This window comes from Miscanthus floridulus, chromosome 7 (genome assembly GCF_019320115.1).
Source record: "Miscanthus floridulus cultivar M001 chromosome 7, ASM1932011v1, whole genome shotgun sequence".
Classification (NCBI taxonomy): Eukaryota; Viridiplantae; Streptophyta; class Magnoliopsida; order Poales; family Poaceae; genus Miscanthus; species Miscanthus floridulus.
Genome location: NC_089586.1, coordinates 19,821,921 through 19,845,785, shown reverse-complemented (window position 1 = coordinate 19,845,785; position 23,865 = coordinate 19,821,921). Strand labels below are relative to the sequence as shown.

At 45.1% G+C, this 23,865-nt stretch overlaps 2 protein-coding genes across 4 annotated transcripts; one reads left to right on the top strand and one right to left on the bottom strand.

Moving 5' to 3' along the window:
- Positions 1 to 3,947: 3,947 nt before the first annotated feature.
- On the top strand, positions 3,948 to 18,214 carry LOC136466680 (translation factor GUF1 homolog, chloroplastic). The gene is made up of 22 exons (XM_066465164.1): positions 3,948 to 4,246; positions 4,425 to 4,601; positions 4,847 to 4,933; positions 5,059 to 5,115; positions 5,270 to 5,335; positions 5,744 to 5,806; positions 5,947 to 5,991; positions 6,135 to 6,235; positions 6,328 to 6,424; positions 6,689 to 6,760; positions 7,135 to 7,289; positions 7,370 to 7,427; positions 8,425 to 8,505; positions 8,599 to 8,685; positions 15,032 to 15,103; positions 15,191 to 15,325; positions 15,821 to 15,894; positions 15,998 to 16,085; positions 16,642 to 16,719; positions 17,247 to 17,322; positions 17,518 to 17,558; positions 17,757 to 18,214. Exons 1-22 carry the CDS (start codon positions 4,028 to 4,030, stop codon positions 17,850 to 17,852), a joined length of 2,025 nt encoding a protein of 674 aa, XP_066321261.1. The 5' UTR covers positions 3,948 to 4,027; the 3' UTR covers positions 17,853 to 18,214.
- Positions 18,215 to 18,349: 135 nt separating this feature from the next.
- LOC136466681 (thiosulfate sulfurtransferase 16, chloroplastic-like) lies at positions 18,350 to 20,274 on the bottom strand. Of its 3 annotated transcripts, XM_066465166.1 has the most exons (6): positions 19,681 to 20,274; positions 19,415 to 19,498; positions 19,251 to 19,327; positions 18,952 to 19,022; positions 18,710 to 18,763; positions 18,350 to 18,622 (listed from the first exon to the last, which is right to left on the bottom strand). In XM_066465166.1, exons 1-6 carry the CDS (start codon positions 19,701 to 19,703, stop codon positions 18,539 to 18,541), a joined length of 393 nt encoding a protein of 130 aa, XP_066321263.1. In that variant the 5' UTR covers positions 19,704 to 20,274; the 3' UTR covers positions 18,350 to 18,538. The 3 variants fall into 3 exon arrangements, with proteins under 3 accessions (XP_066321263.1, XP_066321262.1, XP_066321264.1); XM_066465165.1 differs by having other exon boundaries at positions 19,251 to 19,498; XM_066465167.1 differs by lacking the exon at positions 19,681 to 20,274 and having other exon boundaries at positions 19,195 to 19,670.
- Between the last annotated feature and the right edge of the window lie 3,591 nt (positions 20,275 to 23,865).

The window sequence follows — 23,865 nt, the reverse complement described above, 5'->3', positions numbered from 1 at the left end:
TCGCGTCGAGGCCGACGGAGTGGAGAGGCTAGACGGCAGCGGGAACCTATGCCAACTCTTCCTCTGTCGTAACAATAAAGTCTAGGTTCCTGAATGCATGTGCGTGCCCAGGACCCAGCTGACGCCGTGACTAGCCATCCGAGGCCTGATGTGGATGTCGAGATGTGCAAAAAGCCCCTACCTAGTGCACCAACTATCGGTGTTTTTAGACCACCGATGAGTAAATTTGTATTTGTGTGTCTGGTTTGGATGGTGTGCTCGGAGGATACAAGGGTTTATACTAGTTCAGGTAAAACATCCTCACATCTAGTTCACTTCTGCTTGTGTTACCAGTACTTGGTTTACAGTAGGGGTTACAAACAGGCGAGAGAGGGAGAGGATCCCAAGTCTCTAGTGGAAGGAGTGAACGGGTGCTAAGAGCTCGCTTGCCGCCCAGCCGTGTGCTCGTGTCATGCTCTTGTGTTCCATATCCCCCTTTCATGGGGCGACCTGCTTTCCCTTTTATAGGCAAAGGGAAAGCGTGGGTTATAGAGGAGAAAAACGAGAAAAACGAGAGAGAGAGGAAGGCTTCTAGGGTAGCCGGGTCATTCTTCTCCTTCACGTGGGTCCCATCAATCCTGTAGATGTTAACAGGGATGGCTCCATGTCATGGCCCTATTCGTCACTGGTACCATGTGCAGGTGTCATCTGCTAGTCATGGCGTTCCACTCTGTCCCAACGGACGTCGTGGTGAACTGACGCGCCTGTCAGCGTCCGTACAAGGATTAGGCAGAATAGCGCCGGTACGTCTGACACTGTTCTTAATGTGAATCCTTAGGTATAGCCTGTCATGGCCATGTGTTACATCGAGGCATGCCAGCCTCTTCTCTGGCGTTAGAGTTTTAACCCAGGCCCATACGCTTAGACCTAGAGTGGTTGGCGGTGGTATGGGTCCCCGTCGGATGGGACAGAATCTATGTCCTCGAGGTCGGACGAGGGGAGCCCATAACCTTGGGCGAGACAGAAACCGTGTCCTTAGGGTTAGGCGAGATGGAGTCGGGCGAGATGGAGCCCACAGCCTTGAGGTTGGGCGAGATGGACCCCGCAGTCTTGGGGTTGGGCGAGACCTTTTAATACATCTCGAGCCATCCAGGGAAGTCAACATGGGCGCTAACTTTCTTGCTTTGGGTATCCCTAATATCGATACCCAACACAATCACTTCTCTAGAGCACCGCATAATCTTCTTTATGTGCTTCGATGGAGACCACCACCAAGCCATCTAGGAGGTGGCAACCTCCAAGAGTAACAAACACCACTGGCTTACAACTCGATCACCTAGTGCTACTCGATGCAACCTCACGATGCAACGCACTAGGATCACTCACTCGCAATGGATTCACACTTCTTGCAAACACAAGTGAGTTAGAGGCTTCCCAAACTGAGCACACACAAGGGCAACACATCCCTAAGGTGCTTAACCTTAGCCAAGCCTGAGCTTCACCTCTATTTATAGCCCCCAAGCCAAATAGAGCTGTTGGAGCAAAGCTGCTAGTTTCTGCGAGGGCACCAAACACAATAGTGCCTTGCACCGAACACGACAATGCCCCTCCAAACGGTTGAATTCTAGCCGTTGGTCATTGGATAGGGGTGGCGTTGACCACCTAGGCCAACCCTACGAAGTCCCCACTCTCTCGAATTTTAGGGCGGTGCATCGCCGTCACCATGGCGGTGACCAAGGCGGTGACCCCCTCACTCAACCACCAAAATAGCCAGCCTCAAGGAAAACACGACGGTGGCACCAGACAACACTCGGCGATGCATCGGCCTGCACATGGTGGTGTACACCATCAGCGGCGGTGACCACCTCTACTGCTGCTGCTCTAAACCGAGGCCAAGTGGGCACCACCCTAGGGGTGGCGGTGCCACCAGACAAGGCATGATGGTGCTAGCCCCAACACTTCTTCTCAGTCGAGACCAGCCAGGCACCACCATAGGGGTGGTGGTGCACCGGACAGGGGGTGGTGGTGCCACCTAGGCAGCACCCCAAGCCTGGTTTCGTCTCTTTTTCTTCATCAACTTCTTCACCCTTGCAAAAGTGCTAACACCTCCAAGTGATCACCAACTTGTGCACGTGTGTTAGCTTTTCACAAACATTTCCCAAAGAATTAGTCACTCAATTCACCATGCCACTCGATCCTAACACGTATGAAAGGTTAGATCATTCAAGTGACACTTAGATGACCGATATGCAAACAAGTTTGCTCCTTTTAATAGTATGACTATCTATCCTAAACCCGGCCATCAACTTCTCTATACACCTATGACCGATGAAATGAAAATACCCTAGGTTATACCTTTGCCTTGCGCATTTCATTCCATCTCCTCCATCGTTGATGCAACACATGCACCAACCAATCATCAAATGATATGATCCACTTTATATCATCACGTGACCTCATTGATTCATCGATCTTGACCTCACTTGCTTTTCACCGTTGCCTTCGTTCATCGGCGCCAAGTCTTGCTCAAGCTTTACCGCCACGCGGTGCATCGCTCCAAAGCCTCTAACTTGCCCTTCACGCTTGCAACTGGTCCATCAAGCCAAGTCTTGTCTTGATCTTCTCCACCTTAGTCACATGACTCAATGTCATATTTCATATCAATAAGCTACTTCATCACATGTGTGAGCTTTGCAACATCTCCAAGCCATTTCACCTCTATGGCATATGTTGCTCACACACATGTACCTATGGACTAATCACCTGTGTATCTCACATTAAACACAATTAGTCCACCTAAGTTGTCACTTAATTATCAAAACCAAACAAGAACCTTTCAGGAGCCTCCAACGCCCGTAGATCCAGTGGCTCTCTCCTCTACCCTGACGAGATCCATGGAGGTGGCACGACGGTGTTGTATGGGAGTGGGCGCCTCTCCTCCACCCCCATGTGGTGCCTAGCCCACCCCTGGCGGTGCCTTCTCTCACCCTATCGATCGAGCTTCCCCCACCCCGACGGTCATGGTTCTCCTCGCCCCCATCCCCCACCGTCGTCGTCGAGCCAAGCCCGGTACTGGTGGCGGTGGTGCTCTTACGTCGCCGCTCGCCGCCAGCTCCGACCCCAACGATTGGAATCGACCGACTCAGCCCAGGCTTTCCTTACCATATGTTGCAAATGTATGTTTCAAGTGTTTTAATGGTTTCAAATGTATATGTTGCACTTGTTTCTTATAGATGTTGCAAAAGCAAATCGAGGGATGTTGCACATGTTGCATATGTTTCAAGTGTTTCAGAAGCATGTTGTAAACGTTTGATCAAAATGTTTCATCTGTTTTCAGGAGTATGTTGCATTCCTTTTTTATGTAGATGTAGCATATGTTTCACACATATGTTGCAATATTATGTTCCAAATGTTTCAGCTATTTCAGTCTTATGTTGCAGTAAGTGTTTTTTCATGTTGTAATTGTTTTATCTGAATGTTGCATATGTTTCACGCACATGTTGTAAGCGCATGTCCCAAATGTTTCATCTGCTTCCAGAAGTATGTTGCATTCGAGTATTTCATGTTGCAAATACAGACCGCCAGCGTTAGTGTCCATGAGGGCGGGCAGGGCCAAGCCGCGACCACTGACGCGTGGAGGCGCGGGCCTGCCGTGCGACTGTGTGGGGAGGAGGCAAAGGGTGTGCGCTATTGTCGTGAAAGAGACGGGGCAAGTCTTTCGGGCAGTCTGGTATAGATGGGCGCCGTGCCGATGTGGAAGAGGTGGGCGGCCTGATAGCAAATGAAAATTGAATTAAGTCGATCTAAATTCTAAAGCCTCTAAAATTAAGCGACGTTTTTGTTTTTTTGAGTGGAATTTAAAGCTCCAGTTGAAAAAGACGCCCGCGTTCGACTGCTGGTCCTGGTGGGCTGTCTCGACTCGGGCTCGGGTCGGTTGCAACGGTTACTGGAGTGGGCCCAAAATCTCCACTGCGTCTGCCTGTGGATAGAGCGCGCGGGGAGGCAAGCGAAACCTCTGCGGCCCGCAGGCTCCAGCGCTCCACCTCTCATGGCCACCGCCACCGCCACCGCCTCCGGCCTCGCCGTCCTCGCGCCGCGGCCGTTGCTCCCCGCGCCGGGACGCCGGCGACAAGCCCCTGCTCTCGGTTGCGGTCCTTCCCGTCCGCGCGGTCTCTACGCCGCGCCCCGCGGCCGCGTCCTCTGCCTCGCGGCCCCCGCGGCTGCTGCTCCTTCCACCACCGACGCCGGCCAGGACCGCCTCCAGAAGGTAGCCGCCAGTCCGTCCTTACTCGTTAGTCCTGTTTTATTTATATAATCGTGTATGTATACATTGGTGATTGGTCACCTAAGCGCTAAGCCAGTAAGCCTCAAGCCATGTTACTGTTACTATCGCGCCGTGCTGGTGCTCGTTAGCCAGTTGATTCAGCGCGTGTTTGTCCTGCTAGGTGCCCATTTCGAATATCAGGAACTTCTGCATCATCGCGCACATCGACCACGGCAAGTCCACACTGGCGGATAAGTTGCTAGAGCTTACCGGCACGGTGCAGAAGAGGGAGATGAAGGAGCAGTTTCTGGATAATATGGACCTGGAGAGGGAGAGAGGGATCACTATCAAATTGCAGGTACCCATGTACAAAACTATAACCTTTAACCGGTTAATTACGATCATTTAACCATCTCTATCTTGACCAATCGGGGAAAACTCTTGAAATTACTAGTTGCTATATAGGGACAGTTTTCTTGTGTTTTTGTTAGTTTGAGCTGCCATTTGCTTGTACATAGCTCTTACTGGATGAGTTCTCCCATTACATTATTCATATTTGGTGTTTTGATATGTTTGCACCTGTTCTAATAATTTGTTTTTTAGGCAGCTCGGATGCGCTATGTCATGAATAATGAGCCTTACTGCCTGAATTTAATTGATACACCAGGGCATGTCGATTTCTCATATGAGGTACCCATATACAAAACTATAACCTTTTGGAATGTATATGGAAGTACTATGGTAAATTTTATACTTCGATTTTCAACATTGGGAGTTGATTTAAACATCTTTGGAACTATCTGATTGGATGCTAGGTTTCCCGCTCTCTTGCTGCCTGTGAGGGCGCACTTCTTGTTGTTGACGCTTCTCAGGTGCAATATATATTTCCTTCCTGTAAGTTTCAATAGCTATATATCTGAATATATTTGTCTTCTGCATGCCAATGCACAGAATCTAGCCAATGATTTTGCTGGCTTCCAATACACATTTGCTGCAAAGTGAAAGATGTATGATGGCTTCATGCAGGGTGTTGAAGCTCAGACGTTAGCGAATGTATATCTTGCATTGGAAAACAACCTCGAAATCATACCGGTTTGTTCTACCCCATTTCCTGTGTACAAACTGTTGTTCCTATTTTCATTTTTTACAATTGTTTTCATTTCATTGCCAAATCCCTATACATTGGACTTCATCCGAGTCTTTGAAATACTAGTTTTCCTTCTTGCTATTGCCCTTTTACCTTATTTGATCTGGATGCAAACTGAGTAATATATGAACTAATGATGACAGCTAATGTGAAAATCATTCTGTAACATGGATAACAACTTGCTTAAGTTTGCTCGTGTTGCTTCGTAAAAAAAAAATAGATTTAAGCTTTAATTGTTTGATTTCCCTTATTAAACTGAAATAGCAAAAAAAAAAAAAAAAAAAATCTATGATATCCAGCTATCTATTCTCCTTTTGTTTTCTGTTTGGCAATGACTTTGTCCTCTAGTTTAGGTTCTAAATAAAATAGATCTTCCTGGTGCTGAACCTGACCGTGTCGCACAGGAAATTGAAGAGGTATTTCCGAAAGCACCACCCCTATCTTAGACTTGTCCTCTACGTTCTTTGGCCAACAGTTCCTTCCATTTCCTACTTAAAAGTTATGCCCCATTTTTTTCTTAGAACTAAAAATTCATCCTTGTCTTTATTGTTACCAGATAATTGGATTGGACTGCCGTGATGCAATTCGGTGTTCAGCAAAGGTTAGTTTTTGTTTCCTTTTTCCTTTTTTTTTTCTACAGAGTTACTTACATAAGCTGGTAGCTGCAGATAGAACATATCGTGCCCCCTTTATGAACAAATATAATCTTCATATTAACTTCTTTTTTGTTGTTCTTTTGTGTAGGAAGGCATAGGCATCATTGAAATACTAGATGCCCTTGTGACCAAAATCCCCCCACCGAAAGATACGGCAAAAGATCCTCTCAGGGCTCTTATATTTGACAGGTTCCCTTTAAGTACTTGAGCTCTTTAGAATTGGCTATTTAATGTTCTACATGTATCTGAGCTATTGTTATATGTTGTCTTTCTGGTTGCAGCTATTACGATCCATACAGAGGTGTAATTGTGTACTTTCGTGTTATTGACGGCAGTATAAAGAAAGGGGACAAGATATGTTTTATGGCCAATGGAAAGGTAATCAAAACCAAACATAAACCTCACCCGGAAACTTAATGTGCTTTCTATTGCTGCAATACTTTTTATTTGAAAAATTACTTCCTAAAGTACCACTGGTAAAACACTATCCAAAGCTCCCTCCTAGTAATTTATTTGTATGCCACTTTAGGTATTTCTCATCATCTAAATTAGTTTCCATTCTACCCCATCTTCTTCAACCTTCATAATCATTGTGTATACCGTGGGTAGAACGTCATGCTAAGCTTGTTGTCCATTTAACAGGAATATGTTGCTGATGAAATTGGTGTACTATCCCCAAATCAGAAGCAAGTTGACGAACTATATGCTGGCGAGGTAACCTTTATGCTTTGATGTCTTACATCAATTATAATCCTTTGAAGAAGATATTAATTTTTTGGCTCTCTAATTTCATTTCCTCAAAGATATTGTTCAACTGCCTATTCGACTATTTCAGCCAACTATTTTTTTCTCGAACATATTATTTTCAACTATTGTTAGCTATGATTCCTCATAAATAACACAGTTACCATGTACTAACCATACCAGATTACAAAATTAACTGTTGCAATTGGAACAATTAAACCAGGCCTTTATAAACTTATAACTGTATAGAATTATCAGCAATCAGAAGTTTTTCTTCAATCTTCATAGTGCATTCATTTAAATCATTCTCTTTGTATCTTGATTAGTTGCCCACTCTTTGACAGGTCGGTTATCTCTCTGCTTCTGTAAGATCAGTAGCAGATGCCAGGGTTGGTGATACGATTACTCATTATTCAAAAAAAGCAGATCATGCTTTGCCAGGATATTCTCAAGCCACTCCGATGGTTTTTTGTGGCTTGTTCCCTATAGATGCTGATCAGTACTGTATCTTCCCTTTATATTGAGTCCCGTTCTTTTCTGTTATGGTATAGTTGTATGAAACATTGTATTTGTCAATAGGTTTGAGGAGTTGCGGGAAGCGCTGGAAAAACTTCAGCTAAATGATGCTGCCCTAAAGGTGGGTTTCCTGGCCTAACTATATCATCATATTGTCATGAATGTATTGTCAAGACATTTTGTTCATTTCTAGCATTTGAAGTTTAGCACATATTTTCCTTGACCCAAATTATGGATATTGTGAACTTAAAATGAAATTGATCAAATATAGTTTATAAAGTGAAATCCTAATGCAACAGCGTCAAGATTCTTGCATATGTAATGGTGTTGGCACAAGCTCAGATATCATGAAATATACTCCCTCCATTCCAAATTATAGCCTACTCTGGCTTTGTCCTAGTTTTGACCAAGTTTATAGAAAAATGTATCAACATCTACAATATCAAATTGGTTTCATTAAATTTTCCATGAAATATACCTTGATTGTGCATTTGTTTAAATCTGTAGATGTTGATATATTTTTCTAAAAACTTGATCAAAGTTAGAGAAGCTTGACTTAGGACAATGCTAAAGTGAATTATAATTTGGAACGGAAAGGGTATGGCAAACCCCAAAACAGTTCCACTAACAACTAATTTAACCACAGTGTCTTCAGTTTACAAGTAGCCACATGAATACATGATGCATGAGATCAGTATATTGAATTATTGATATACTTGAATATGAAAATAGTTTTACTCAATATACCCAATTAAATGTAAAAACAACATAGAATTGACAAACTCGTCGTCTCCTGATGGTTTACCAATTTTTGTGTTAAAATATGAACAAGAATGCTGATCAATAAATTCAAATCCAGTACCTTCAGTTATGAATATCAGACCAATGTTCCATTCTAACCGCCAAGAAACACCACAGTACTTCATCTCATTTTACAAAAATGTATGCAGTAAAAGCAATGTCATTAAAGCCATACATAATTGTGACTGATAAAAGACGTATATAATAACAAAAACAAAACAAGTTTGTTCTCATTTGGATTCTGTAATATTGAATGTTCTTTATGCATGGGTATTTTGTATGATACTTCATTTTCTCAGTCCATGCCATTAATGCAGTTTGAACCGGAATCTTCTAGTGCCATGGGGTTTGGCTTCAGATGTGGATTCCTTGGTCTTCTCCATATGGAAATTGTTCAGGTTTTTACAATCTACTTAGTTCATGGCAGTGTAGTTCATATTAAAACCACTATGGCTTGAAATTTCTACAATATGTTTTTTTTCTATTTTCAGGAAAGGCTTGAGAGGGAGTACAACTTGAACTTAATAATTACTGCACCAAGTGTGGTATACCGTGTGAACTGTGCTGATGGTGAAACCGTAAGTCTTTTATGATTTTGAACTCTCTTGTCTTTTCCTGGAATCATCATTGCTTAACAGAATAATAGTTATATGGCCATAACTCCTATTGTTCAAATCAGTACATCTGTTGGAGGTGCAAGAACTTAAGTTGTATCCAAAATCATATAATCAACAAGTTTTGTCAACTCTGTTCAAATGACCTTAAACACGACATATTCCATATTTCCATCTTAAATCCTCATTAAAGGACATCCTGTTGTCACACTAAGGAAATATGGATATATTTTAGGAACTTCACTATGGAAATATGGATATATTTTAGGAACTTCACTATGGAGAATTAATTTATGGAAACCACCTGTACTTGTTACTTGCACAACTAATGAAATAGTGGTACTGCACAGAGGTGCCTAAGTTTCTACTTGCACACTACAGGAAAAGTTTGTTGTCTATTAAAACAAACACTGGTACAGTAAGGGGGGAAATGTAGGTGAAAGAAGAGATGGCTCGGGAAAACTTGGTAGATTGATTATGGAGGTACCAAATGAGTACAATATATATAGGCAAGGATTGTCAAGGGTTTATAGAAACACCCAATCAACGGTGATCCTTGCCTAAACCAAGATTATTTACCATAAAACCCCAAGGGGCGCCTACAGGCGCACTCAGCCCCAAGCCCAGGGCGTAACAGCCCATACAGTAATGCTAATAGCCCAAGCTACAGCCCATAATATAGCAGTCTAACACGCCCCCGTAGTCTGATCGTCGCCACCGCGCACGTTCAGGCAGGACCTGAACTCTGTGAAGACCGAAGATGGAAGACCTTTGGTGAAGATGTCCGCATATTGGGATGAGGTTGGCACATGCAGGACATGAACATTACCGGCAGCAACCTTCTCCTAAACGAAATGGAGGTCAATCTCGATGTGCTTGGTGCGTTGATGCTGAACCGGGTTGGAGGACATGTAGACGGCGCTAATGTTGTCACAATAGACTAAAGTAGCTCGCCGAAGGGGGGCATGGAGCTCGAGCAAGAGTTGACGCAGCCAAGAGGCCTCAGCAACACCATTGGCCACCGCGCGGTACTCAGCTTCCGCACTGGATCTGGAGACTGTATTCTGACGCTTGGATGACCAGGAGACGAGATTATCACCGAGGAACACTGCGTAGCCCGAGGTGGACTTGCGCGTGTCAGGGCAACCAACCTAATCAGTGTCAGTGTAGACCACAAGATCAGTGGCAGGAGATGGCTGCAACAGTAGACCTAAGTGGAGTGCCCCGAACATAGCGAAGGATGCGCTTGAGTGCTGCCAAGTGTGGTTCACGTGGGTCATGCATGTGAAGGCAGACTTGTTGGACAGCATAGGCGATGTCAGGCCGGGTGAAGGTCAGATACTGTAATGCGCCAGCAAGACTTCGATAATCTGTTGCATCAGCCACAGGAGGGCCATCAGCCGCTGCAACCTTGGGGTTTGTGTCGACTGGAGTAGAACACGGCTTACACTCAGCCATCCCAGCACGGTCCAAGATATCCAGCATGTACTGCCGCTGCGAAAGGAAGAGACCGTCACCACACTGCTGAACATGCATACCGAGAAAGTGATGCAGTTTGCCAAGATCCTTCATTGAGAACTCCTGTTGGAGGGCCGAAATGATCCGCCGGAGGAGACCCGAGGAGGAGGCTGTGAGGACGATGTCATCCACATACAGGAGGAGATATGCAATATCTGAGCCGCGCCGATAGATGAAGAGCGAGGTGTCTGACTTGGCTTCGACAAACCCGAGAGACAACAGAAAAGTGGCGAACCGACTGTACCAAGCGCGAGGAGCCTGCTTCAACCCATACAAGGACTTGTTGAGCTGACACACGAAGTCCGGGTGGGTGGGATCCTCAAAACCAGACGGCTGTACACAATACACTGTCTTTGTCAAATTGCCATGTAGGAAGGCATTCTTCACATCGAGCTGGTGCACGGGCCACTGGTGAGACAGAGCTAGAGAAAGCACGGTGCGAACTGTGGCAGGCTTCACAACTGGACTGAAAGTCTCTGAAAAATCCACGCCAGGCCGCTGAGTGAAGCCACGAAGGACCCAGCGTGCCTTGTACCGCTCAAGTATCCCGTCGGCGTTGAACTTGTGCTTGAAAATCCACTTCCCGGTGACCACATTAGCCCGAGGGGGGCGAGGAACAAGATCCCATGTGTGGTTTTGGACAAGAGCAGTATGTTCTTCCTCCATAGCAGCACGCTAATTCGGATCGGCGAGTACGCTGCGGAAGGTCTTGGGCACTAGAGACAGTGGCGTAGCATGATAGAGAGCAGGAATCCGGAAGCCGGTCTTCGCGTGCGTGGCCATGGGGTGCTGGTTGATCACTGGGGGGGACAACAACAGCACCCTTGGGCAGCGGCGCAGGTGCAGCAGCTGGCTGGACAGCAGCTGAGCGCTCAGCAGCTGGCCGGACAGCAGCTGGGCTCTCCCGGCACGGCGTAGGGGCAGCAGCTTGGCGCTCACGGCGTGTGTACACGTGACGGACTGCGGGCACCGGGAAGACAGGCAGCGGTGGGAGACCGGGCGGAGGTCCGCGCGGCTCGGCCAAAGCTACAGGTGACGGCGAGGTCGAAGAAGTCGGTGCCGCACGTGGCCGTGCAGACGATGGTGACATCGTAGCCGCACGTGGCTGTGCGGGTGAAGGCGAGGCAGGGGCCGCGCGTGGCTATGCGGGCAAAGGCGAGGCAGGCGCAACTGGTGGACTGGCTGGGAGCGCATCAAGCGCTGCTGAACCAGCCAGGTCATCATCGGTGTCAGCCGCAGCCGCACGTGGCTGTGTGGGTGTCGAAGGACCAGTGCCTGCAGATAGAAACTTATGTGCTGGTCCAATGGGAGCCGGCACATAGTCAGTAATGTCCAAAAAATCAAAGTCTGCGGGTGATGGAGCGGAGGCACGCTCAGCATAGGGGAATGCTGACTCGTCAAAGACGACGTGATGAGAGATGATAACTCTATTGGAAGAGAGATCAAGGCAACGGTATCCTTTATGATGGGCTAAATATCCCAAGAAGACACACAAGGTGGATCGAGGGGAAAGTTTGTGGGGAGCTGTGGCGGATAAGTTGGGATAACAAGTGCAGCCAAAAACGCATAGGTGATTATAGGAGGGCGCTGTGCCAAAGAGGGCAAAGTGCGGGGTGGATGAGCTCAGCGTTTTGGTGGGCAAGATGTTAATGAGATATGTGGTTGTCTGCATAGCTTCGACCCAGAATGAGGGTGGGAGGGAAGCCTGGAACAGTAGGGAGCGAGTCGCATTGTTAATGGAACGAATGATGCGCTCGGCCTTACCGTTCTGGGCGGAAGTGTATGGGCACGACATGCGGAGGCGAACACCATGGGTAAGGAAGAATGTGCGGGAGCTAGAGTTGTCAAACTCACGGCCGTTATCGCACTGAACTGCCTTGATGGTCGTGCCGAACTGAGTGGACACAAGTGCAAAAAAGTGAGCCATTGTCAGAAAAACGTCAGATTTCAACTTCAGAGGAAACGTCCATAAATAATGTGAACAATCGTCAAGAATAGCCAAGTAATATTTATAGCCCGAGACACTAAGAACATGTGATGTCCACAGATCACAATGTATCAGATCAAATTTATTGGACGCTCGAGAAGTTGACAAATGAAATGGAAGACGCACATGACGACCTAATTGACATGCATGACAGACAGTAGTAGTATCATGACGACAAGTAGGAAGACTCGACGCAAGCTTGGAGAGGGCCTCGTGTCCAGGATGACCAAGGCGGCGATGCCAAAGTGAAGACTCGGTGGCGGCGACCAAGGATTGAGCAGCTGGCAGCCGGAGAGGGTACAACGGTCCGGAGCTATTGCACCTGACGATCACGTTCCGAGACAGAAGATCCTTCACAGAACACCCAGTTGGATCAAACTCAACAGAACAATTGTTATCAATAGTGAACTGGCGAACAAAAATTAGGTTCTTAATAAGTTGTGGGGAAACCAGCACATTATTAAGACGTAAAGATGGTGAAATAACTGTAGAGCCGATGGATGTAACGGGGAGTAAGGATCCGTTACCAACAACAATGGACGATGGAGTAGGATACCGCGAGGAAGTAGTATGTGAAAGCGAATTGGAATGTGATGACATGTGAGAGGTTGCACCTGAATCGAAGTACCAGTCATTGTTGTTTTGTGGCTGCTGCAGCGTCATGGTGTTGAATGTCGATGCCAGAGATTGCTGATCCCATGTGGAAGTCTAGCGTGCGGCTGGTAGTAGCCGGGGGGTGGTGCAGTCCAAGACCCGGCGTTCTCCAGGACCGGGGCAGGCACAGCATGCCGTTGAAGAGGCTGCTGGGCCAGCAGAGCGTGCTGAGGGGTGCTAGGCAGTGGCGCAAGTGGAGGCCGCTGCCCAGGCTGTGGTCCAGGCCACATTTGGATGGCCCCGGCCCACGGGCGGTAGAAGGAGGGCCATGGCGCGCCCTGTCCACCAAAGGGTGCGCTGGACTGGGCACCTGGCTACGTGCCAGTGGGCGCCGGTTTGCCACCAGCGCCGTCGCGCCGGCCGCCGCGTTTTTCGCGGCGGTTCTTGGAGGGAGCAGAGCCACCCCCGGAGCATGCGCTGGAGGCTGCAGGCTGCTTAACAACAGGAGGACGCAACGGGGCTGACGTAGTGGTGGAAGCGGTGAGTGCTGTCGATTGAGACGACGACGTGTTCTCCATCGTCAGCTCCTCCAAGAGGAGGTCAGCCTTCGCGTCCAGGAACGTGGGGAAGGGGCGCCCTCGCTGGAGATGCATGCCGACGGTCTTGAAGCGCTCATTCAGACCACGAATGAGGTTGAGGATGAGGGTGCGGTCGGTGACGACTTCACCTAAGTCACCAAGCGTGTCCGCCATGCGCTTGAGCTCCTTGCAGTAATCGGTGATGGACAGATCACCTTGAACGAAGTTGCGGAGCTTGGCGTCGAGGAGGAGGGCGCGTGTCTCGCGGTTATTGAAGAACTGGGACTCCACGGCGCGCCGAGTGTCGCGGGCAGTGGAGTTGCGCGCTGAGATCGTCGCGGCGAGGTCGTCGGAGATGGTGCAGAGGATCCATGACTTGACAACGCAATCCATGCGCTGCCAGTCAGGGAAACCATGTGCTGGTAAGTCCTGCAGGACATGGTGTTGAAGGGAATACTTCCCAACGATGAGGAGGAACTGATTGCGCCATCGATTGAAATTGCCGGCGTTGAGGTCGAGAACAACCGTGACAAGATTGCGGATGTTCTGGACCGCAACAGCCTGGGAGTGGAGGTTGGCGATTGCAACAGCGTCTTGCAGAAGGAGGGCTTGATGCAGATCGGTGTTGTCGTTGTGGTCGGAGGCGTGATCGGCGAGGTCGTCCTCATCGTCCCCGTCCGCAGGTGCACCAGTGGCGGCGCGTTCCTGCTCGGCGCGTGCCAGGGCGTCGCGAGCGCGGGCGGCGGCAGCGTCGCGCTCCAAAGCGGTGGCATGGGCTTCCTTCTCAACTGCGGCGGCGCGCGCCAGGGCGGCATCGCGCTCAGCCTTCCGGTTGGCTGCGCGTAGGCGCGCAGCGGCATCCGCATCGGCAGCAACTTTGGCGGCGGCAGCAGCCTTGGCCTGGGCATCGGAGTCCAGGCTGGATACCGTGGGGACGGCAGCCTTGGAGGCGGCGTCGGCGGCTGCCGATTTGGGAGAGGGGGGAGGAGTCCCAGGCATCGCAGCACAGGGAAGCCGGCGCAGATGGGTGGGAGAAGCGCAGCCGAGGGGAGGGCGCGCTGGGGAGCAGCGCAGCCAAGGGGAAAAGACGCGCTAGGGCAGCGGAGGTGGAATCGGGGTGAATACCCAGACTCTCTGATACCATGAAAGAAGAGATGGCTCGGGAAAACTTGGTAGATTGATTATGGAGGTACCAAATGAGTACAATATATATAGGCAAGGATTGTCAAGGGTTTATAGAAACACCCAATCAACGGTGATCCTTGCCTAAACCAAGATCATCTACCATAAAACCCCAAGGGGCGCCTACAGGCGCACTCAGCCCCAAGCCCAGGGCGTAACAGCCCATACAGTAATGCTAATAGCCCAAGCTATAGCCCATAGTATAGCAGTCTAACAGTAGGTCTTAAGAGACCAACTGTTATCATTTCAGATGACATGTTATAGCATTTTCAGCCATTCCTAGTGTTTTTACCAAAAGTTCTTATATGGTGCATGTTGCGAGCAACTAAGCTAAACCATCCAAGTGTGCGTAAATTTGCATTGGGACAAAAATATCTGACTTTTCTTAACCAGAAACCAGTCAGTTTTATTTGCATGTGAAAAAAAATGATTGCTTACAGATGTCATATAGGTTGAATGTTCGAATCCATCCTTGCTTCCGGAGCCCGGGAAGCGGAGGTCTATAGAAGAACCATATGTGAAGGTTGTATCTGTATTACTGAACTTTAGGAGTAGTATCCTGCACAGGCCTGATTATTGTTTTTGGTGTCTTCCTTTTTCCCCTTTACAGATTGAAATGCTTACACCGAAGGATTATATTGGTTCAATAATGGAGCTGGCTCAAGATAGAAGAGGTGAATTCAAGGAAATGAACTTCATCACAGAAAGCAGGGCCAAACTTATTTATGAGCTACCACTAGCAGAGGTGTGAAACGGAGCTATTTTCTTTGCAGTAAATTGAAGATTAAAAAAGCTTGTAGAAGTAATTAGATGCATTCCTTAATGCATCTGCAAAATATACAGAACAAGGTGTTTCGGAAACAGATGATATAGTTATTTTCAACAGTTTTTAGTCTGTCTGAAATATTTCTACGCCATAAATGACTATACGAAATGCATCATCATCACTGTTACGTTCATCCCGCAGCAACCTGATACTGCATTATATGTCTCAGCATTAAGCATGCATGTTGCATCTCTTTGCTGCTTCTGTAATGTTTGTTTCTCTTGAGCCTGGCTATGACAAAGATACTTCTGCTGATTCATTCTATCATACATTATTAAACAATGATGTATCTTGCAAAACATATTCCTTCAGCTGTTGTATTTCATTGATGCTAATATACCTGTAGAATGTATGAAGGAGTTGAAGAAAAAAAATTCCTATTGCTTAGTGGACATTTGTGTATGCACTATGCAGATGGTTGGAGATTTCTTTGATCAACTGAAATCACGAAGTAAAGGATATGCTAGCATGGAATATTCACTTATCGGGTATGCATTGTTGCTATTCTCTTCTTTCTCTGCAGTTTCAGCCTTTTGGTAGCGCCCATGTAGTCCTTTGTGAAACAGTTAGCTGAGATATGTTTCTCTACAGGTACAGAGAAAGTCAACTAGTAAAGCTAGATATACAAATCAACGGGGATCCTGTCGAGGCGTTGTCAACAATTGTACACAGAGATAAGGTGCTTCATTTTAGTTGTTATCTGCACATATAACTTATGCAGTTCAGAAATAACAGCGATGTGAACATATACCATTATTTCTTATCCAAGGCCAAAGATCAATAGAAATAGTATGATACAATTCATTTATGACGTGATAAACATCTATCCATACAGTGGGGGGCTCCCCTGCTGTATTTATGTCTCAAAAAAAAAGATAAACATCTATCCAGACCACAGACACAAATGTATCTATTATTTACAGTTTGCCATAAGTACAGAATCAATGTAAATACATTGATTCTGTACTTATGGCAAACTGTAAACAATAGATACATTTCAGGAATCTACTTGTGTCTGAGTATTTGATCATACTTATTGTCAATGATACAATTGTGCTAATTAATGATCACATATTATCTTTCCTTTGTACTCAGATGTAACCATTAGTTTGAGCTTTTTTCTCTCTGGTCAAGTGCTAACTTCATTTTCGAAAAAGTAACTTGTATCCATAGACCTATAGTTATTATGGAATAGCTTCTCGAGGCAATCTGATTGGTGAAATATTTTTTTCTAGGCATATGCTGTTGGCAGGGCACTTACTCAAAAACTCAAGGAACTGATACCTCGGCAAATGTTTAGAGTTCCTATTCAAGTGAGATTTGTCTGTCTTGTTCTCTCAGATTTCTTTTATCTTTTATGTACATAACAAGATCAGGCAGGCAGTTATGAGAGAGTTAAGAGTACCTTTCATACCAGCGTGAAGGGATGTTAGATAATAAGGGTCGGAGAGAATCTTGATAAAGAGTTATTTAATGAGAGGATACTATGTGGAACACATGCACATCTTTGTGTGCTACCATCTATGGGGGTTGAAATGCCTTAATTTGCGGTCATGGGTTTCCGAATGTTTCAGCCTACTTTTTGCGAGCTATATCTAGAGGGAGCATTGAATTTGATCTTGCAATTTTTTTTCAGTAATAACAAACTAAAGAAGTGATTGGCACCACCCCTGCTTCATATTTTCTTTTGAGACCTTCCTTGGCTTTATTTAAGCCAAGCGTCCTATGCTAGAAAATTAGCATAAACAACTTGTACCAATCCTTTTCCTGCGGTGATAAAAACTCCAGTTCACAATACCATTTTCCAATAGCAATCAGATGCTAATGAGAACATTGACAGGCATGTATTGGCACAAAGGTCATTGCGAGCGAAGCCCTGTCTGCCATCAGGAAGGATGTCCTATCAAAATGCTATGGTAAACATAACACTATAACCTGCACTTTGGAGTTTGGAAGCATTTGTAAAGCTAATGGAATATCTCTGTCTCACACTTTATGATCATGTGCACACTTATCTCATACAAATAGCAGTCAATACACTTGTGTTCTATATTCTTGCCTTACAGACTTACAAAGCTTATTCAGAATACTATGTTTTTTTTAACTTGCAGGTGGTGATATAACAAGGAAAAAGAAGTTGCTGAAGAAACAGGTATTCTTAGAAAAAAACGTTGTTTGACCAAAGAAAGAACTTTGAAAAATATCATTTTGTGTATACATAAGTAGTAGAATGGTTATCCTGACAAATGATTGACTTAAGTTTTCATAGAACACGATGAATGACTAGTAGCTCAGTTCACCAGAATCCCTTCGTGATCTGATAATACTGTCACTGGATATTTGAAAACAGGCTGAAGGAAAGAAAAGGATGAAGGCAATAGGAAGGGTTGATGTTCCTCAAGAAGCATTCATGGCCGTGTTGAAACTGGAAAAGGAGGTGCTATGAAAGATTTCATGAACCTTTGTGTCTGTAAATTAAAGATCTCTTCCCGTGCCAACTCGCAAGTTTACTCAAGAGAGTTTTGAGACAACAGGCCACTGTGATTCAACCTGGCCGCTCTGGACCAGAGGAACCAGTCAAGTACAGATCACTCCCAGAACAAAAACAGCTACTCTGGCATTCACTTTGCTTTGTATGTCAGGTTATGATGGTAAACAATCATGTTGTTACATAGTTTTGCCAGGCACAGTACGTAATTGATATGTCAAAAGGGCATCATGTAATCCAATTCCATGTAATGCTACAGACTTGCCTGTACAGTTGAATATACCTTGCAAAATATATGTAGCACATAGCAACCTGAAACATTTCCTGGAGTACTTCATGAATGTTCATAAATGACAAATGTGTCGTTCAACTTTAGCACGCGAACACAGGAAATGGAACAAAACACAGATTGCAACAATAAACCCCTGGCATACGAAGGAAATGGAACAGAGGAGAAACAAACAAGAAAGAGACAGAGGAATTACAGAGCGTCACAGCACGTTTGAAAGAACGTTCTCCAGCGCTGAACTAGGGGTTTTCCATGCTATCCACATCCCTCTAATTATAGCACACAAAGCCACTTTCAGGGAGTGCAAGCTCAATTAACCATTGATGGTTACTGCTGTTTTTTTTATTAAATATGGTTACTGCTGTTGAGGTCGCTGCTGATTTGCACTCTGGAGAAAGGAGCGGTAGCCACCTTGCAGGTTCCTCACGTTCTTGAACCCCTGAACATCCAAGTGTGAGTGTGTGACCCTCAGTTATAAGACACAGCTTGTCCTACTAGATTGATAGCTCAGATGGCCTGTATTTACCGCGTTTAGAAGGTCTGCAGTCGCGAATCTGGATCTGTTCCCCGTGTTGCAAGCCTACGTAAATATGAAGTAACTTCTTTTACACTGATAATAAAATGAATAAATGATGAGGTAATGCGTATGCAGGCATTGCATTACTAGATTCAGTTAACTAGCCATGCTACCTGATTCTAGTTAGAGGCTTAGAGCTACTAATCTAGTGTAGCTATGAGTATATATGATTGATGAAGACAGTAATCTACCACAACGAAGACATCATCCTTCCCACAGAACGCAGCCACTTCCTCTACAAAGTGTGGATTTTTCTCCGTCCCTTGTGATCAGCAAAGAGAACAGGTAGAATAATCAGGGATAAAAGAACGTGGTACCACATATTCTCACACATGAGGAGGGACATGTTTGATCAGAGTGAAAGAGGAAAGTTTAAAGTCGAAATCAATCACTGACTTAGTTTCTAAAAAAACAAAAAGAAGGAGAAAACACACCAATCGATCCCCGCAGGCCCCCACTGTCAGTGAGCAAGCAGAACCAAGAAACTGACCTTGCGGCGTGACTGACAGGTAGTAGGGAACATTCCGAGCACCGGGTGCATGCGCCTTGTCGAAGTCCTCCCGCATCCTGGAGAAGACCCATTTCGTCCCCGTCAGTTCATTCGCAGCTGATCGCAAGATCATGGAAGCTTCAGTATATATAGTACACGCATACCTGACATCCACATAGCCATGGCCAGAGCTCAACAACGCATGCGCTTGGTCAGCGTCGATGGTAGGGATGGCCTGCTCCTTTTCACTGCACATCAAAGTTGACTCTGGTTAATCCAAATGCATCCATCTGTTTCGCAGCAGAACTGTTTGTAATGGATGCAAATCCGTGCATGCAGCAAGCTAATGGCGAAGCAACATCAGATGCACTCAAAAGTCATAGATGGAGATATGGTAGTTGCCTTTGCCTTTCTAGTCTAGTTTAGTTACCTGCTGGTCACTGCAGACGCCATTGACACAGGGTAACAGAGATGACCTCTGATGGTTTGTGAGTTGTGACTATGCAGATGAAGGATGCAGCAGCTGGGCGAAGTGACATCCCTTCGTTTATAGTGGCACGGCAGTTAGGCAGTATATCATCAGGAGGCTGGCTAACAGCTCGATGACATCGTTACCGCAAAATAATCTTCTCTGAGGTCTGACCTTTGATGCTGTGTCGTCATTGCTTACCTTGCAACAAACCAATAATGACTCCAGGGAATTTATTTTAGACACAAGGAGACGAAGTAAGGATTGGTTGACCTGAACAGCTATATATTATACTTTGTTTACAGCCTACTTGGTGATTAATTTTCCCCCTTTGATTCTTTCAAAGTAGAAAATAGGAACTTTGGGAATCCCACTAGATGATAATTGACAAGTGCTCTAATAGAACAATCTGCAGGAAATTGTGAGCTTTGCTACTGTAAGACACAAAATCCCTACCAGCCCATCACTGCTATGTGTGCTGGAATTGGCTTCACCGTGGAGTTAAGCCTAGGATACGGACAATGATTGAGGATTCTGTTGATCCGGGAGTGAAGACTCCTGTCACTGCCGGTCTGAATCATAGATCAGTAGTGATATGAGGAATAGCCGACAATGATATGCCAATGCCGAGTTGTGGCTTTATTCGACAGCGGCAACACGATATCACCGCTGGATTGTGAATTGACCCGGCAGTAGTGACCCGGGTTTAATGATCCATGTCTCATACAGCGTCACATTAGAGACGTGTGTAAAAGTAAACTATCTTGGATGGGTCTCATTTGAGACGTATGCGCGCTTGATAAACTCATCTATGATTATGGTACGAACCATCAGAGACAGCGAATTAACAAAACACCATATCTAATGAGTCTAATAGAGACGAAGAATAACGCGTTATTAATGTAGTCCACATCACAGACACAAATTCAGAGATGCCTATTTCCGTCTCTATAGGCATCTTGAGCTATCTCTGATATTCGGTTCTATCATATTGTGCGTGGTCAACGTCTAAGCTGATATGCAACTCGGTGCTCGTGGCTCGCCGCTCAGTGCATCGCCCTACACTTATCGCCGCTCGGTGCCCTCGCAGCATCTGGTCGCTAGGAGAGTTGGGTCGAGACTTGAAGGACTGAAAAGGAGGTATATCAACAACTCAACATCGCCACACTGGGTCATCGGGCCTCATCGGCATGGCCGCACGACAACATAGTTTTGATTGAAGATTCTTCGGAGGAAGCACCTTTAACAGTTAGCAATCATTCAGGCAAATCATCTTTCTATATCTTTTATAGGTATTTTTTTATAACCATCTCTTATAGGTATTGCCGCTCCCCTATCACTCTCTCATGTATGTGATCTTTATTTTTTTAAAGAGAGTAATCTTCATGCATCGTGTATTTGGTTTGTTAAATTCTCTGGCTTAAGCTTTGAATTCAGGACCAATCATGTTATGTAATGTTTTTATACCGAAACACAAGGCAAATTTTATAATTGTTTATTAAATTGGTAAATGGATTTACCAAATAACATATGAAATTTTTGGTGTGAAATACCTTATTGTAAAATTCGAGGTCCGCCTCTGAATGCATAGGCACATAAAATGCCGATCACTTTTGTCTCACTACCATTATCGTGTTTTTCACTTGGTGTGATTATTGTGTTTAGCATTTCTTTGCTATATGTGTTGGTGGTTTCCATAGCTTAGCATACGGTTGTTGTGAAATAATGGATGATTGAGTCGATGACTTAATGCGACCTACTACTTGAGCAGAGCTTCCTGCCACTATACAGAGAACAACTCTCCTCATCTCTAGGGATAGAAGTCGGTCAGATTTAAATTGGATAGCATGCTTTCCACATTTATATATTTTTTAAAATAGATACAAATACAAATTTGAATATGCTCGAATTGGATTGTTCATATCTTAATTTGAATTCAGATATCACAAGTTAAATGTCAATTCTTTTTCTTAATTAAAAGTTTCTCCCTTCATCCCAAAAGAATGTCATTCTTATGTTTCGAGGAGTCAATAAATTTCATGTTTGACAAATATATAAGAAATACTAACATATATGATACTAATCATTAGATGAACCATATAGTATATTTTCATAATAAATCTATTTAGAAATACAAATGTTGATAATATTTTTTTGTAAATCTAGCCGCACTTAAGGAAGTTTAATTTAGTCTAGTCTCAAACCTCATATGACATTCTTTTTAGGATAGAGGGAGTATGATTGCTTTTTAGCTTATGAATAGAAACATATTAAGCCTAATAAAACATCATGTTAGATGATTAAAAAATATTAAAATTAGTTTCTATTACTAAATTAATATTTCCTTATCTGTATGATCATATTATGAAGAACAAATATAAAAACTAATGCTTTGGCTAACTATTAGGCTATTATTATATATAATAATAAAACTAGGCTAATACTGCCTCTGCCCTCGTTGTCATGGACAAATGCCCGTATCCTCCATCCACGCAACATATAACAAGCCACCTTCGTAACACACCAAGTGCAACAGAGATGTCTAACGTAATCATCTTATTGAGCTCTCCTAATTACTTCTTGCAAGATTTGGATGAGACTCTTGGTTGGGTGCCTGTTCTCTGCGGCGGAGGATGACGCCGGCGTGGTGAGCTCCATCCTTGAGCTGTGCAGCCTGGAGAAGCAGCGGAGCCTGGCGGTGAACAAGACCGGAGCTTACGTAAGCGTTCAGGAGGGCTTGGTGATGACAAACGCCGTCGAGAACAAGCATTTCTTCAGGAAGGGGATCATGGGGAACTGGAGGAACCACATGACATCGGAGATGGCAGCAAGGCTGGATGGCATCGTCGAGGAGGCACTCAAGGGATCAGGATTTACCTTTGGGTAAACCAATACAAGTAATTAGGGCGCGATTGGCATGGCTAAACCTGTGCTCTACCATCGTCACCGGCCGGAGTTGGAGCCACAGAGAGCCTCAATCGTAGCTTTGCCTTTGTATGCCAAAAACAACTGACTCTTTTACCGTAGGTCCAGAGCATCTTTCTTCTGCCCTCAGGGCCTCTTTGATAGCGCTTATTGGCAGCTTCACAAAGATAAAAAAAAAAAACAACTTCATTTACCAAACCGTCCGCTTCACCCATGAAACCCCGGTTTTTCCGCAAGAGAAGAGATGAGAGAGGGAACAAGCTGAAAAATGTAACATATTTTTTTAAAAAAAAGAAATAGATAGTGTGGATTGATTTTATTGTTTACTTTTGGTGGTGAACAGTAACACGTTAACATTAAGCATTTTTTTAGATAATGTTAACACTAAGCTGTTAAATCATGATAGATTTCCATGTGGTAACATCTTCAAATAAGAGGAAGAAGATCCAAGTACAGGAGTATTAAAAAGATATTATTAAGTCCATAAAAGTTGCAGTCCCTTAGGGTATGAGAGTTAAGCTAGCTGATGATGGACAAATGTGGTGTACCAATGAATTTCAACAGCGCAAGAGGTGGGGTACAGAAACAACGACAATTCCAAATTGACTTCAGACCTGACCATAATCTATCGGAACTGCTAGCGCCTGGCTAGCGTTCGGACGCTCGCGCTCCCGCCCGCACGCACGTGAGGCCCATGCTGCTCCGTTTTCCGTGCATGTGTGCGCCCACGCGGGGGCGCCGAGTCTCGATCTGCGCCCGCTCTCGTTTCCCGTGCTTGCCGCTCACGCCTCTCCGCTCCTACACGCATGCATGCGGGTCCAACAGCTGCAAATAGGTGGATGTGGCAAGTGGGTCCAACTACAACATTCAAACACCATATCTACTTTTGCAACGTCCAGATAAAACTTGTGCAACATATGTCTAAAATAGATAAAATATTTATGACATATAGTTGTAACACCATTGCAATATGTGCAACATCCCGATCTATTTTTGAAACATCCAGATGCAACACTCGCAACATACAAAAGAACACAGATGAAACAATTGAGACATATGTCTGAAACACTTGCAACATATGTGTATCAAAAACAGATGAAACATTAGGGATAGACGCTTACAACATTCGTGTACAACCATTGCAACATATGCAACATCCCGATCTACTTTTGCAACATCCGCATGAAACAATTGAAACATACATACGAAAAAACTGAAACA